Below are 16,056 nucleotides of genomic sequence, written 5' to 3'. Positions count from 1 at the left end.
TAGAATCCCTAACTGATCTTAGCCTTTAGCTGACCCTACCAGAGAACTCCCCTTTAGCCATTCCCCTTTTGGGGTTGTAATTGGAAGCTGACAATTATTGCTTTATGTGTGGGTCCTTATCACCTCTCTCTGCACCCTGAAAACTTCAAGCCTTGCATTGCTTTACCAAAGAATTACTGCTTATGTATATAAACTGGTTCCCTCACAGCACTGGGAGAATTATTTAGAAGAACAAAGATGAGGACAGAGATGGAAAGAACTAGAAAGACATGAGAGAACAGCAGAAGGGACTGAGAGGAGCTAAGTATGAGAACAGAAAAGAAACTGTGGATAGAATTGACTTAGAAGAATAAAGTGAATGGACTGAAGAAATCAGTGTGCTTAGATTCATTTTATCTCTCTCAGATTAGTATCCTCAGCCATGCGCAGCTTCTGTTCTGGACCCTGGTAGAAATCTCCTTGGGGCAGGCACTTGGGGAGAGAATTCATTACTTCCCCATGACTACTCAGGAACCTTTGGTTAGTTCTGTTTTACAACAGCTTCCGTGGGTCAAGGTTATTTTCTGTATGGAAGCACAGGGGTGTTTATAGCAGTGCCTAAAACTTAAAAATCATCCTCCATTGCAGCGTTAGCAGGCCCGTGGGAAACGTGCCGATGTGGGCTGATAGCATTCCGCTTCCTAACAGCATCCTGATGTAACTCGCCACAGGGAAGCAAGCTCTTGGGAGATGAAGGTTATCGGTACAGAGCAGTCTGTGTCACATGTCCAACTGTGTGGTGTCTTTCCCTGGCTTGCTTACCAAGGTGTTCTGACAAGTGTGTTATTCGAGCTAGCCCTCTTCTGAGGTCAGTGGAAAGCGCTGGGGGTAGGGTGCCTGACTGCCTGGGATGCCAGAGGCTGAGGGAGGAGAGAGGCCAGAAGGCTAGGAGCTGCTGTATGGCTGTCGTCTGTCCTTGGTGAGACTGTGACTGAACAGTGAGGGGAAAACACAAGAATTGGAATTAATTGTTTTCCTTGAAAACAGCAGACCTACTAAATCGTGGGGCACACTGAGAACGCGGCAACAGCAAGATTGTTGTGGTGCCTGGCTATTCTGAGCGCGGGCTCAGGGAAAGCGTGGTACCACTCAGACATTAGAACCAAAATCCTTCTTCCATGTCAGAAAACCTAGAGTCACATGTAAGAGACCAGCTGTGCTTTGTACATGAGAAGAATCTTTTGTGTAGTCCAGTGTTAACTAATAGAAAGAAATACACTATCAACCACATAGATAATTTAACTCTCCTCTCTCTCTCTCTCTCTCTCTCTCTCTCTCTCTCTCTCTCTCTCTCTCTCTCTCTCTCTCTCTCTCTCTCTCTGACACAAATCTTAAAAAGTCTTATTAATAAAAAAAAAAAGCCCAGAGCCAGATATTGAGGTAAAAGCTGAAAGATCAGAGAGGCAGAGCAGCCAGCCACAAGTTCTCACCTCTACGAAATGAGCTCCTCTCTCCACCCCGCCTTATCACTTCCTCTCTCTGGCCAGCTCCATCGCTTCCTGTCTGTCTGTACAGACCTACAGACCTCTATGGTTAACTAGTGGCTAGCTCCTCCTGATTTTCCGGCAAGCTTTATTTGTCAGAGCACAAATAAAATATCACCACCTTTCTTTCTTCCTCTCTTTCACCACAACTTGAGGAACTGTACTAAAGGGTTGAAGAATTGGGAAGGTGGGGGAGGCCAGCTCCCACCTTTTAAAGGTTCCTATGAGGAGGAGAGAGTGATAAGAAACATTCAGATAGAAAGATAGCATAGAGGGGACAGACAGAAACACAGGATAGCTTCGGGAGGACCTGGATCAAAATCCACTGCCCCTTCTGTCTCTTCAAAAGGGCTTTTTATAACAATGCCAAGGGATGGGGCAAAAGACTTCCCTTTGCTAGATCAAAGCTTACCACACAGCCAAGTGTAGACCCTTCCTAACACCTGGTAACCACGCCCGTGGTCAAATCATTCCCCTGTGCAGCCCTGCTGGGTAAAGCAAGCTCAGATTCTCAGACCCTGGGTAAGTTCTCACTAGGAAACCTCTGTGGGTCTCTACAGGAAGGTTGAGAACCACTGCCCTAGACTGACCCTTTAGCCAGATCATAGATGAGGGATAAGAACGGTTTTTGCTTTTTGCTCAAAGAAGAGTTCTCTATTAAGCCTACTGGAATGTCTTCAATTTAAAAATTCTATCCATTGATCTGGTCAAGTCCAATGCATGTGGGAAGATTACTCAACACTGCCCTACCTACCAAGCGAAACCTCAAAACCCCCTGACCCACACAGCTCCTATGCTTTGTTTGTATGTGTTTTCTTTAAGAAACCCCATGTGTTTACCATCACTCACCATTCTGTACCATAAGTGTGTCTAATTTTTATTTGTAACTTTAAAAACTTAAGACATGTACATTCACCACAAAGTCCCTCTTAGTGACTGATCTCACTAGGATACTTAGAATTATACTGATTTGTAGGTAAAAATAATCCCTCCCCTTCCAGAAGAGCAACCCTAGTAAGTGAAGAGCCTTATCTCTCAACAGGTGTACACCAGGGGTGTACTCAGGGCCGGGTGTGTAAACACGGAGTGAACAAGAGGCGAAGTTTCTACTGTATCTACTCCAGACCCTGGAGTGGCCAGATAGCTGTTTGTCACTGAAGTCACTGCACGGTGAAGTGGGTCGGTCCCGGGAGCTGAGGGGTGGTCTCTTCAGACCCCTCGTGGTTTTCTCTAAGTCTCTGTCTGGTCCCTGCTGCCAACCCACCCTCCACCCACAGCAAAAGCTGGTCACTGTTCTGCCATGGACTTGGCAGGAGAGCCTGGCTGCTGATGGCGCTTGCCCTAGAGGACGCTTTGATGTCATCTCCTGACCCTCTTCTGTTTGGGACCAGTGACAGAGGCCCACAGAAGGGAAGGGGAGTCAACACTGGCTCAAGGACCACCTCACTCATCCTGGGCCTTGTGACCGTTATCTTGAGCGTCGTTTTAACACAACAGTTCAACGATACCGCCCTTGCTTTCACCCTTATTTTGTGAGAGAGAAACTGGAGGGGAAAAATGCTGAGTAATTTACATAATTTCAGCAGCTTGCAGGATATAAACAAGGGTGCCAGCATGCTCTTTGGAAGAATAAGTACTGGAACTCTCCTGTTTGTCTTCAGATCATGTGTAAACATACACAACACAGAATAGGCAATGTATGTAAAGACATGTACTCCATATAGTGCTTATTAAAGAGATGCCTGTTCTTCGCTAGCCAACTTCTTCTTATTTGAGCATAATTTTACTATTTATATTTTTTATTATTTTAAAAAATTATGTGTATATGTATTTGTCTGTTTGTGGCTATGCACACATGTATGTGGGTACCTGCAGCGGCCAGGAAGGGTGTTGGAACCCCTGGAACTGGAGTTACAGGTGGTTGTGAGCCACCTGATCTGGGCAAGAACAACACATGCTCTCAACTGCTGGGCCCTCTCTCCAGCCCCAATTTCACTATTTTAAAATGATTATTTCAGTTTACTTTTTTTTTTTTTTTTTTTTTTTTTTTTTTTTTTTTTTTTTTTTTAGCACAAGCATAAAAGGCCTGGGAAGTAGCGCTAACCCTGACCAGCACTTTTGCTGTATTGGGTTTCTTAATGTGTAATAGAGTCAATCTTACATTTAAAAATAGACATTAGGCAACCCAGCGTCTTGGGTTTCATAAGGTCAAAGCTGGCAACACCAAAACACTCTTCTACATGCCATATAGGACCTCATGATACACATTTAGTGGGAAATTATGATAATATCCATGAAATTCTGATATATTCTTTAAAAGACAGACTTTATGTTAAGTGTAAGGTAGTAAATTTTTAAGTTTTTCAATCTAGCGTTCTTTTTCTTTTGTATTTTAAAAAACATTTTTATTAAATTTTTTTGAGAATTTCATATATAAATATAATGTATTTTCATCATATTTACCCCTCATTCTTACCCTAACTACTCCAGATACACTCCCCATGTACTTTTTTTTTTTTTTAGCTGGAGTCTCATATTTTAGCTCAGGCTGGCCTAGAACTCACATGTAACCCAAGCTAGCCTCAAACTCATAGCAATTCTACCGCCTCAGTTTCCCAAGAGCTGGGATAACAGGTCCATGTCATCTTGGGTCTGGCCCTGGGACAGAGGGCCCTAGGAAGGGAGAGACGGGGGCTGAGCATTGAGTGGGTCCCATTTGTGGCTGTACAGTTATACCCGGTCTTTCTTGCTGGCAGGAGTGGACACCGGCCGCCCTCCAGGAAGCAGCAGCAAAGAACCTCCTCCAAACCCTTGTCACCCGGTCCCCAGAGAAAGTGACATTCTTCCTTCCTAGACTCCTTAAAATAAAAATCTAAGATTAAATGCGGGAGAAATAACATGTACAGAGTTAGTTATGTTGAGATGTAAGCTAAACCTGCCTGGCAACCAAATGTGTGGTTAAACTGATTGGCTGATAGAATTAGGATCCCCACTTTATTTATATACCTGACTTTTTGGGGAGAAATATGAGTGGGGTCTTTGGACACCACCTTAAGTTAGCAGAGGGAGGAGGTCACAGCTGGAGGAACAAGACAGAGAACGCTGAGGGAAAAGGGGGCTTATTTAAAAACTTGTCAGGTTCAGTGGCCTACCTTATCTTAGAAGAAAATGTCAAGAAAGGGCAATGGCTTCTTAGACTTTTCTGCTCCCTTCCGCTCCAGTTCACAATGCTCGCTCAGCCTGCCCACTCCCATTTGTCGACCCCTAGGCTTCCTTAGACGGACTTTTGCCATTTAACTGCTTAGAATCCCAGCTCAGAAGCCTGGGCTTTGGGCACAGAATAGCTACTGAACAGATTCCATATCGCTAACGGAGCCTCACCTAGGTTGTGGTCTCCAGATGAGTGTGCTGAACTTTTGTCAGGGGAGGGGGCTGTGAGTTGTAACAGAAGCTAACTGACCAGCGTAAGCAGAGGATGACCTGGTCGACCAGAGGCTCCTGGGAAGGGTAGAAAACAGGGCTCCTCAAAGCACGCCTCAGAACAGGTCTTATGATTTACTGTAACTCAAACATAAAAAGACAAGCCCGTTTAAAATTGGGAAACGGATCCAAATAGATGGCTTTCCAAAGAGAATATACTAAGTCCACTGAACATAAGAAAACATGCTCACTGTTGTGAACCATTAGAAAAAATGCAAAGTAAAACCACAAGGAAATGGGCATTGGTAAGGGTGACAACTTAAATGTATACCAACTAATGAACATTAAATGAAATTATGGCCCATACAGGAGACTGTTATTTCATCATAAAAGGGAACTAAGAATTTTGACATGCTACAGTATGGATGAACTTTGGAAACAGCAGGCTAAGGGAAAAGAAGCCAGACATGGAGGATCATGTATTTTGTAATCCCATTTATACAAAATATCCAGAATAGCAAAACCATAGAGACAGAAAGGATATTAGTGGTTGCCTAGCACTGAGAGAGAAATGTGGTGTTTATTACCACATTCGTGGAGAAGTAATTGGAGAAAACATTCAAAAATCAACCTTTGGCCTACACACACACACACACACACACACACACACACACACACACACACACACACAGAGGAACGTGCACACACTGTTAGAACTTTGATAAAGAAAGTTATTACTGGTCACTAGACGTCAGGTTGCCTGTGGACACTTCCATCCCCACAGTCCGACACTGCAGGAACTGTAACTTCTATTGTTACCCTAGAGAACCCAGAGAGCCACCAGCCACTCCTGAGGTGTGAATGGTGTGCGGGCCACCCCTGGGGCAGCATCCAGCACTGCCAGTCTGTCTTCCCAGAACCCCCAAGTGATGGACTCTCTGACTGCGAGGAGAGATCAGTTGCTAGTCTGCCAGGGAGGACTTGGGGGGCACTGGGCCAACTTCCTTCAGGCTCATTCCTTGGTTCTCAGCTCATTTGACATGTGACCTAGTAGAGTTTGCTCTTTCTATAGATATTTTACATTTTATTGAAACAATGGAACACACTATTAATACGTCTCAAAGTTACTCTGATAAAGTCTGCAGCAAACAAATACAGCCTTATGAGGTATCTTCCCAAGTAAGTTCTAGCAGGTTCTGACTGGTTATACTGTGCATTCTAGCCTGGACTTTTCCATTTCATAGTAAAAGCAACCAGGAGGGGGTGCCCAACACACTCCCTTATACATGATGGTGTCTTCTTTGAGGTTTCAGAGCTCTAAGGAAGTCCCTCAGCTATCTGGTATTGTCAGAAAATGAATCCCTTCTAATCCTTATGGTAGAAACCAGGCCAGTCCCTTTCTGGAGAAAGGTACCTCAACTCACAGTGTGGATAACTCCATGGTTTATATAAGATCTGCAGTGGGTAGAAATAGGATTCAAGAGGTGTCAATTCTCTTCTCTGTTAACATGGACACAGAGAGTCAGGGCCCATTTGTGTGGTGTTTGAAGAGGGGGACACGGGACAGGTACCAACATTTGAGAGACCTACCTACTCAACTTTGTTTTGCTTTTGGGGGGGCACTAGTGTATTACATGGCATTTATTTTTATCTTTGAAAGTTATTGGTTAATTTTACTAGTAAAAAAAAGTGGTAAATATATGGCTGGGAAAATGGCTCAGTGGTTAAGAGTCCCTTCTGTTCTTCTAGAGGACAACTTTGGTTCCCAGAGTCTATGGTAGGTGGCTTATAACTGCCTGTAACTCCAGCTCCAGAGGATCTGATGCCCTCTTCTGGCTTCCATGGGCACCCATACACATGTAGCATATACTCACACAGACACATACATACGTACATACACACATACATATGTATACACACACAAATACATCTTTAAAAGATACTAAGTAGATTCTATAAACTATTCAAAGTGAGTTTTTGTTGTTTGTTTTGTTTTTTGTTTTCTGAGACAGGATTTCTCTGTGTAGCTTTTCCTGGATCTCGCTCTGTAGGCCCTGCTGGCCTCAAACTCAAAAAGATCAGCCTGCCTCTGCCTCCCGAGTGCTGGGATTAAAGGTGTGCGCCACCGTCACCCGTCAAAGTGAGTTTTTAAAAGAATCACATTAGCTAAAATTTCTGAGATTAATTTGGCATATGAATGGTATCCAGAAAAAGAGAAGGGATATAATGTTAAATAAAAATTGTTTCTTAGGATGGGAATCCCAAAGCATACAAGGTAGGGGTATGTGTGTGTGTGTGTGTGTGTGTGTGTGTGTGTGTGTGTGTGTGTAAGGGGGAAGAGATAATGTCAGATGGGGTCTGAGTGAGGGCTTATACCCAAGTCTGTTTATAAAGCTGTAGAGCAGTCTAGAGCAGTCTTCCTCATACCGGCTACCCTCAAGGCATCGCCCCTTGCTCAGAAGTCTGCAGGCAAACCCTCCGGTCTCAGCACCCGAGCCCTGCTCCAGCCTATCCTACCATCCAGGCTCCACACCTCATAAACATCAGGCATGCCAGCACATGGGCACGAGGTTGAATTCTTCTCTCTCTGTTTCTTCTCCTTCTCTAGGAGACAGAGATTAGAAGAAGGAAAAGCAAGAAAATAATCTTTCCTTGGAAAAGTGCCTCTTCCTGTGTTTAATTCTTAATCTCTGTGGAACTAATTTTTTATGCCAAACAACAGCAAACAAATAGCCCCCCCCCCCAAAGTAAGGACTTTAGCACAACGCTGTAGACTCTGGGACTGGGGCTGTCATCTGGGGGGGGGTTGTGTTGAGTGTGTACTGGGGGGTGGGAATGGGTGAGGAGGAGGAAGGGAAAAGGAAGAGGAACAGGAGGAGGAAGAGGGGTGAGGAGGGAAGGAAGACATGTGGAGAGAGGCAGAGAGTGCAGTTTTCTTAACTCCTTTGGGTTTCCTGCTTCCCCCATCCAAAACCCCACCCCCTGCCTTGAGGCCTGAATACACTCTTGGCATTTGGATTCTATTAGAAATCTCTGTTCTCGGCCGGGCGGTGGTGGCGCACGCCTTTAATCCCAGCAGAGGCAGGCGGATCTCTGTGAGTTCGAGGCCAGCCTGGGCTACCAAGTGAGCTCCAGGAAAGGCGCAAAACTACGTAGAGAAACCCTGTCTCGAAAAACAAAGCAAAACAAAAAAACAAAAAAAACAACAACAACAAAAAAAAAGAAATCTCTGTTCTCAAACAAATGAATGAATGACGAATGAGTGCTATGTAGAAGACTAATATCAAAATGTATCAATTTTGCTTAGTTATACTTTCCAGAGGCAATCATTATGAAAGAGATGTCTGCCTTAATTATAGCCTTATTAATTAATGAGAGTGGATGTGCAGATCTTCAGAGTAGGGACTGCACAGTTTGAACCCAACAGGAGATAGGAAAAAGCGAGAGAACAAACATCCAGAACGTTCGTTAGAATAGAACATTCAGATGTCCCTCAGCCTATGTTGGGTCCTGACAACACCCCCCCCCCCCCCCCCCCCCCCGCCCCTGCCGTGCACTACAAACATTACAAGTCAAAGTGCATTTTCTGCAACTCATGTAGTGGCCATCGTTGCTTAGCAGCAGCGCGTGCAGGGCGTCAGTCATTTACCCTTGTGGCACATGGCCTGGCTGATTGGGAGCGGCGGCGGCTTGCTGCTACTGCCCAGCATCGAGACAGAATATTGGATCAGGAAAAGATCAAAATTCGAAACATGAAGTATGGTTTCTAATGAATGCTTACTGCTTACACACCGCCATATATTTAAAAAATTGTAAGTCAAACCATTGACAGTCTGAGACTGGGCATTTTATACTTATTGCAAAATAGTGTTAGACTCCTGTTTAACCTTCAAGCCCAGGAAATGAGGGGTAACCTTCATTTGTACAAAGTCTTAGTCTGCTTGTCTTGCTATAGCAAAATGCCTGAGACTGGGTAATATATACTCAGCAGGACCTCACTGTGCACAGTTCTGGAATCTGAGAAGCACTGAGCAAAATGCCACAGATGTGACCGGTGACTGGACCTTCTTACTGAGTCCTTCCGCACATGCTGGAAGGAACAAGAAGGCCCTTCACTCTCTCTCTCAAGGGTTGTGGCCCCTGTTTATGAGGACTCCATCCTCAGGACCTAATTACCTTAACCCCCTCACTATGATCAATTGCTGATTAATTTTCTTGAATTTTGGGGACACATCAGACTGCACACAGCTGTAAGTGGTAAGCTAGGGCTCAAGCCGGAGCCTTTTGGAAGTAAAGATGCCATTTCTTACACCATCCCATGTTGTTTCTAGCCTGTGGTATGGTACATATGACTCTAAAGAGGCAAGGAAGTTTCCCACTCAAGACTTCCGGTCAAATAAAGACACAAGATAAACATTAACTATAATGATACAAAGTAGCCTCAATAAGTACTGGGATAGAGTTACCAAGGCAACACTCTGTCAGCGCTGGGTTCTCAGAACCCTCAAGTACTGTAATTCACTATTAAGGCAATGAGCTCACTAGGAGCCAACTTGGTCATACGCTGACTTTCTAAAACCAGCTATTAAGACAGGACTCACAGGGTAGGAAGTGTTGACAAGCGAGTAGGAAGAATGTGAGGTGCCTCCTCACACTACTGATAGAAATGCTATCCAGAGGGAAAGTTTGGAAAATACGTCGAAAAAGCCTGAAAAATAATTGTGCTTTTGATCTTAAATTCTATTTCCTAAAGCATTATTCTATGGAAACAAATGTATAGAAAGTTGTGCTTATAAAGATTTTTGTTAGAGCACTTGTGTTTTTTTAAAAAAAACAAAACAAAAACAAACAAACAAACAACAACAACAATAAAAAAAGAGCTCACTGTGTAGACCAGGCTAGCCCTGAACTTGTGATCTTCTTGTTACAGGTTCCCTAGTGCTGGGAGTCTGAGCAGGTGCCGACATGCCCAGCTCACCACAATCTTTCTTATAACATGGAAACAGTCTAAAGGTTCAGAAGGGCATTGGTTAAATCAAATGTCATGGTGTATGATAATAAACTGTATTTCTCCAAGAGTGTTCTTTCTACCACTCACAAGGTCAAAACCATTTTTCACAGTGTTCTAGGCTGTAGTCACATACTCCCGTATGAATGTAGCGCCTAGGAAAAACTCATTGATAATTCCTTGTGTTCCATGTAGCAGCTGATTGGGCTGCTAGTTTCAAGTTTTGTGTAGGATAAAGAAAATGCCCACAATCATCTGGACATCAGGGGAAAAGTAATTCCAAGGGTCCGTGTTATCCTTTTAAAGGACATTTCACTGGGTGAAATGCAGATTTTTTTTTTTTTACTGGAGTTTTATGAATTTCTTTTGTGGGTGTTTAAGAAGAGATGCTATGGGAAATTCAACTTAATTTTTAGAACTACTTCAGAGCTATGTAGGCAGCTTCATGTCTCAGAAGGCTGCCCTGGGGGATGAAGAGTTTTACCGTAATCCCATCTAGCCCAGCAGCCCTCTTCATCAGAACAGGTTCAACTGCTGGACCTGTCCTACAGACTTTCAAATTGGAGATGACAACCCACTAACAAGTTACTTCCTAGTGTACCAACAGCATTCCAGGGCTGCATTCAGGCTGTTTCCTGTCCCCCTTGGGATTTCAGAGTCTCCCTGGTGCCTGGCCTTGCTGCCTGCTGGGTTTTAAGCAAGAGGGCTCTGTGTTCTTTTTCTCCAGTGGTGGCCTTCAGCCAGGCTGGTGGGACAGTCATCTAGGCCTGCTGGGGCATTCTCATTGGGCAACTCTGCTGACGGGTTTCCATGGTAACCAGGTCCTGTAACCAGCCTAATGGCAGAATTTGACCTATGGTCATCCTCTAAAAAACAGTAGAGAGTAAGAGTGTAAAATGCCTGGGCAACGGCTGGGAATATTAAAGAGAGCGATGCCAAGTTTAGTGGCCAAGATCCTCTCTCAGTTGTCTTCTTCAGAGAGATCCTCCAGGTTCTGTTTCCACATCGGAGAGGAAAACCAACTGCTTTCAAAAACGAGGAGCTTTGGCACACATACATTGTAGATCATTACTTCAAGAATGAAGAATTCTCGCTCTCTGTTATGTGTGTGTATGTGTGTGTTCAGACATGAAGAGGTCATAGGTGTGTGTGTGTGTGTGTGTGTGTGTGTGTGTGTGTGTTCGAACATGAAGAGGTCATAGGCCAGAGGTCAACCTAGGGTGTTCTTCCTCAAGAATGTTGTCCTGTCCACTTTTTAAATAGAGACAGGGTCTCCTCCTGGGACTTGCTAACTGGGATAGGCTGCTTGGCCAGAAAGCGCCAGGAATATCTCCACCTTCTCAGTGCTGAGATTCTAAGTGTGTGCTGCCATGTCTGGTTTTTTGCATGGGTGTTGGGGACCGAACTCAGGTCCTCTAGCACAGCAAACGCTTTACTGACTGAGCTATCTGTGATACACGACTGAACATATTTTCTCCTGCTGTACTTGCAGAAAATATAAAACTAATGATGTTAGTGAGTTACCGTCTGGAGCTGGTCTACAGAAAATATCCAAAGGGTTGTCAGTAACTGCAACAATAGGATTAATCTCCCTGAAAGGATTGCTGGCGGCATAGTTAGAGAAGTACAGAAGAATTCAGCGAAGGAACACTTGGAAAATTAAAGAGAAGGTGGATGGTCGTCATCTGTCACAGTTTTCAGTGTACGCTCAGGGCATTTCTCTCCATTGTAGGAGGGTAGTTCCTGGGGCTCCAGCGAGACTCCCCTCTCTATGGTTTATCCAAACAGACCCGGGAGCTCTAACCCACCACACCTAACTACATAGACAGACAATTCCTGACCCCATGTACCAGTCACGGTTCTCTAGAGGAACAGAACTGATAGAAAGAATGCGTGTTACAGAGGGGATTTGTTAGAATGGCTTACATGATGCATGCTGGGCAGTCAAACAACGACTAGCTACATGCTAGAGAGGAAGAGACTTGCTTTGGGGCGTGAGGCGGAATGCCTGGGCTGTCTTATTCTGGTGCTGGAGGCCTGGACTGTGCTGGAGGAGTCCTGCGCTTTAGTCCGCTGGAGGAAGTGGGTTCTGATGGCCAACACAGCAGCAGGAGGAGGGAAGGCCAACAAAGGGAGCCCTGGTCCCCCCAGACCTCTGTATCTGGGCTACTGTTGCCCACTCTGGGGGAGGGTCCTCCCAGAAAACACCCCACAGACTTCCCCAAAGGCATGTCTCTTTGATAACCTCATATCCAATCCAGCAGACGACTGAGTTTAACTGGAGAACCACCCGCTAGCTGAACCGGGTTTTACTTTTTTCAGGGTATTATTAATAGTAGTGTTTTTCTTTCTTTCTTTCTTCTTTTTTTTTTCTTCTGGAGCTGAGGACTGAACCCAGGGTGCGCTTGCTAGACAAATGCTCTACTACTGAGCTAAATCCCCAATCCCAGTAGAAATGTTCTCAAGACCTACTATGTGGGGGTTCTTTGTTGTAAATTTAGCAAGAAAAATTACTGGAGGGCAACCATGGAGAGCTTACCAGATTTCTCCTGCTCTTGGGATAAATTCTCTCTCATACTGTAGTCACAAATTGTAGGTTTAAAAAAGTGGAGCAGCCAAGAAAGTCTATCCTGATGACTGATTTAAAAGCTCCCAACCTGACACGCTCAGATGAAGCATTCGGTCTCTTAGCAACCACCACAAGGCATTCACAGGAATCTCCCAGCAGGGGTTGGGGGAGTTTCTGCTCCGAGCTAATACTCAGCAGTTGTTGAAGAATCCCAGGGCTAAACCGTTCAGCCTGTGTTTAACTCTTCGGATGTTCTTATTTTCCATTGTTTTGTCTTTCCATCCTTACCCACTTCTTTTCATTCTAGGGTCTATACCAGAGGTTCTCAGCTAGTGTAGACCTGCAGACATTTCTGATGTCCCAGCTGGACTTGGGGTCCTACTGGCATCTAGTAGACCAGGAACGATAGGAGAGCATCTGAGCACACAGGGCAGCCCCCACAGCAGAGCTGTGCGGCCACGAGTGTCACTGCTGAGGCGTCCCCAGCTCCCAAGATCACAAATAACTGACTTGCCCACATAAACGCTGAAGCGGTCACTAAGCCGTGAACCAGCCCTGGTGCTTTCTAAGACTGTTTGAATGTGAATTTCTCCATTTCGGGCATCGAACCTAAGCCTCCGTGCATGTTAGGCAAGCGCTCTACCAGCAAGCTACGTTCAGCCCTAATTTTTTTTTTAAAAAGAATTTTGTATAGGAGTGCTGTATTTAGATCATTGTCTCCTGCCCCCGCCCCCCAACTCCTCCTGTTCTTATTTCATTGTGAGATAGGTCTCACTAAGTTGTCCACGCTGGCCTTGAATTTGCACTCCTCTGACTGTGGCTTCCAGAGAAACTAGGATTACAGATGTGGACTACCACACCCTGCTCTGCAGCTGGCATCTTTTTAATCCTCTAGTTTTTAATCATAGTGGAAAAATTGATGGCCCTTGTGCATGTTAAAATATTCTCGACCACTGAGCTGTATCCCCTGTCCTTGGCTTTTGAGACAGAGTCTCCACGTGCCACTGTAGACACAGTTCAGGCTGGCCACAAACGTCCGACTCCTCCTGAGAGCTGAGATTGCAGTCTTGTTCCTTTTCACCAGCAAACTCAGGCATTTCCCCGACGTGTATGTAACTGAGTCAGATACTTAGCCCGTGGCCAGCCTTTGAATAGCTAGCTGCCCCTTGAGTGTTTATACGGTGATTGCTAATGTGAAACTTCACTCTTTCCAACTCTGGATGTGTAAGTGATTCACACAGTTTAAAAGTTCTGCATGGGTCACTACCACTGGAAACCAGACATATATCCTATTTGTATTAAATGAAGAATACAGTCTGCTAGAGTGTCCACACCTGTACTTTTAACACTCAGGGGACTGAGATACAAGAAGTATGAGTTAGAGGCTAGCCTGAGCTTCACTTACAGGACCTGGGGTGGGGAAAAAAGAATCTAGCCACTATTTTGAACCTTAGTTTCTAAGGGATCACTTATTAATCTGGTCTTCTGTCTTTTGGATGAACTAAACGTCATAATTCATGCTCTTAGAGAGTTATATAGTTTTTTATGGTTTTTTTTTTTTTTTTTTTTAAACTTGATTGAACTGCTCGGAAGAAGTCCTTCTTTAGTAATAGAACAGAGATGGGTGGTGGCTATTGAAAGAGACTTTGTCTGTGTTAGATTCTCCCCCCACCCCCACCCGCCACTGTGTGTGCGTGTGCGTGTGTGTATGCATGCCTGCACTAGGCATTGAACCCAGGGCCTTGGGCATGTTAAGCACACACTCCAGTGCTGACCTACAACCTCAGCTCTATAAATGATACTTTTTATATTAAGACTTTTTTATTTACTTACATAGTTAAAAGCAAATGTGTGTATTTAGCGATTCTGCTGTCCCTGCCCTCTCCCCCAGCACTGGGACTGCAGGAGCACGTCCCATTTGGGGAGGTCAAACGCAGGTCCTCATGTGTGTATGGCAAGCACTTTACCAACTGAGGCACCTTCGCGGCACCCCAAAAGTGTTTTCTACGGCAAGATACACAAATGTCTTAGACATCTGGTAAATCAGGTTATTTAAGCTGTTAAGAAGCAGCCCCCCATAGAGCCTTGGAAGAGCCAGGGTGGTAGGGACTTTCCAGTCTGCTTGCTCCTTGGAAGAGCACCTGAAAGTGCCTGCAGAATGCTAACATTTGTGTCCCGGAGCTACAACTTTCAAGATGACCCCAGACTGTGTACAGACGTGCCCCACGCACACCAGGCTCCATTTTTGCACCATCACACCTTCTCCTCTCCGGCACATGTGGCTCCTTTTACCTGGACCGCTTCTAATTGCCAGCAACCTGGTCCTCCTGGAACACTCATTTCTACCCCGTAAAATCTCACGTCAGTTTTTACACTCTGTGCTCAAATTAAGTACCTCTCTTCTCGCACTTACAGATCGTCCCGTTTGATTTCCAAGGTTATAAAAACCAACAACAAAGCTGCCGCTTGTGTACCACACCTGGTGGCTTTGGCTGCTGTGTCTCACGCTTCTCGGGGACACATGAGCAAACATCTACTGACAGCAGGCCAGAGCAAGGATGACACCAAGTCCAACTGGGTGAGCCAGTGCAGTGCGTTTTACTGAGGTGTTCCAGGAATGTGGGCTGAACGGTTACTTACAGGAGCAGAAATGATTCAAAGACAGCTTCATCCCCAAAGGTCCCACACCAGCATGGGTGACCGCTCACGAAAGCTGGTGCACACTGCACAGCCTGCTGGCAGCTTAGCAGGTAGACCCATCCATCCTTTCCAGGCAGTTTGGCTGATCACATACACAACATGGTGCTCCAGCTCATAGCTACTTTCTCTATCCCATTCGTCACCTTCCATTTTCTTCTTAGCACTTATCTTCTTGAAGTTAGGCAATGGGAGAGCTGGTCCTTCATTTTCTGCTGTACCTTCATGGACTGAGTCTGAAAGGTGATAGATGTTAAGTTTTGTTGAGGAAACTGAGTGGTGAATGTCTCAGGGTTTCTATTGCTGTGATGAAATGCCATAACCAAAAACAGTTTAGAGAAGACAGGGTTCATTTTTTCCTACACTTTCATATCACAGTTCACCATCAAGACAGTCAAACAGGGTGGGAACCAGGAGGAAGGTGCTGATGCAGACAGAGGCTATGGAGGGGTGCTGCTTACTGGCTTGTTTCTCATAGCTTGCCCAGCCTGCTTTCTTATAGAACCAGGACCACCAGCCCAGAAATATCCCACCCACAAAGGGTTGGGCTCTCCCACATCAATCACTGGTTAAGAAAATGTCCTATAGGTTTGCTTGCCTACAGCCTAATCTTTTTTTTTTTTTTTTTTTTTTGAGACAGGGTTTCTCTGTGTAGCAGTCCTAGCTGTCCTTGACCTTGCTTTGTAGACCAGGCTGGCCTTGAACTCGCTGAGATCGGCCTGCCTCTGTCTCCCAAGTGTTGGGATTTAAGGCGTGTGCCACCTGCCAGGCCCTACAGCCCAATCTCATGGAGACATTTTCTCAATTGAGGTTCCCTCCTCTCAGATGACTTTAGCTTC

The 16,056-nt window shown here is 45.1% G+C and overlaps 1 protein-coding gene across 1 annotated transcript in view; it reads left to right on the top strand.

Moving 5' to 3' along the window:
* Nucleotides 1-15,082, top strand: part of LOC114709173 (cardiomyopathy-associated protein 5-like) — a 101,188-nt gene extending 86,106 nt beyond the window's left edge. Inside the window, 1 exon segment of the mRNA XM_037209550.1 lies at nt 14,936-15,082. Coding sequence (XP_037065445.1) covers nt 14,936-15,082 — 147 coding nt within the window.
* Nucleotides 15,083-16,056: the final 974 nt, after the last annotated feature.

Source organism: Peromyscus leucopus, chromosome 11 (assembly GCF_004664715.2).
Source record: "Peromyscus leucopus breed LL Stock chromosome 11, UCI_PerLeu_2.1, whole genome shotgun sequence".
In the NCBI taxonomy this organism is placed as follows: Eukaryota; Metazoa; Chordata; class Mammalia; order Rodentia; family Cricetidae; genus Peromyscus; species Peromyscus leucopus.
This window is presented reverse-complemented; position numbering and strand designations above follow the sequence as displayed.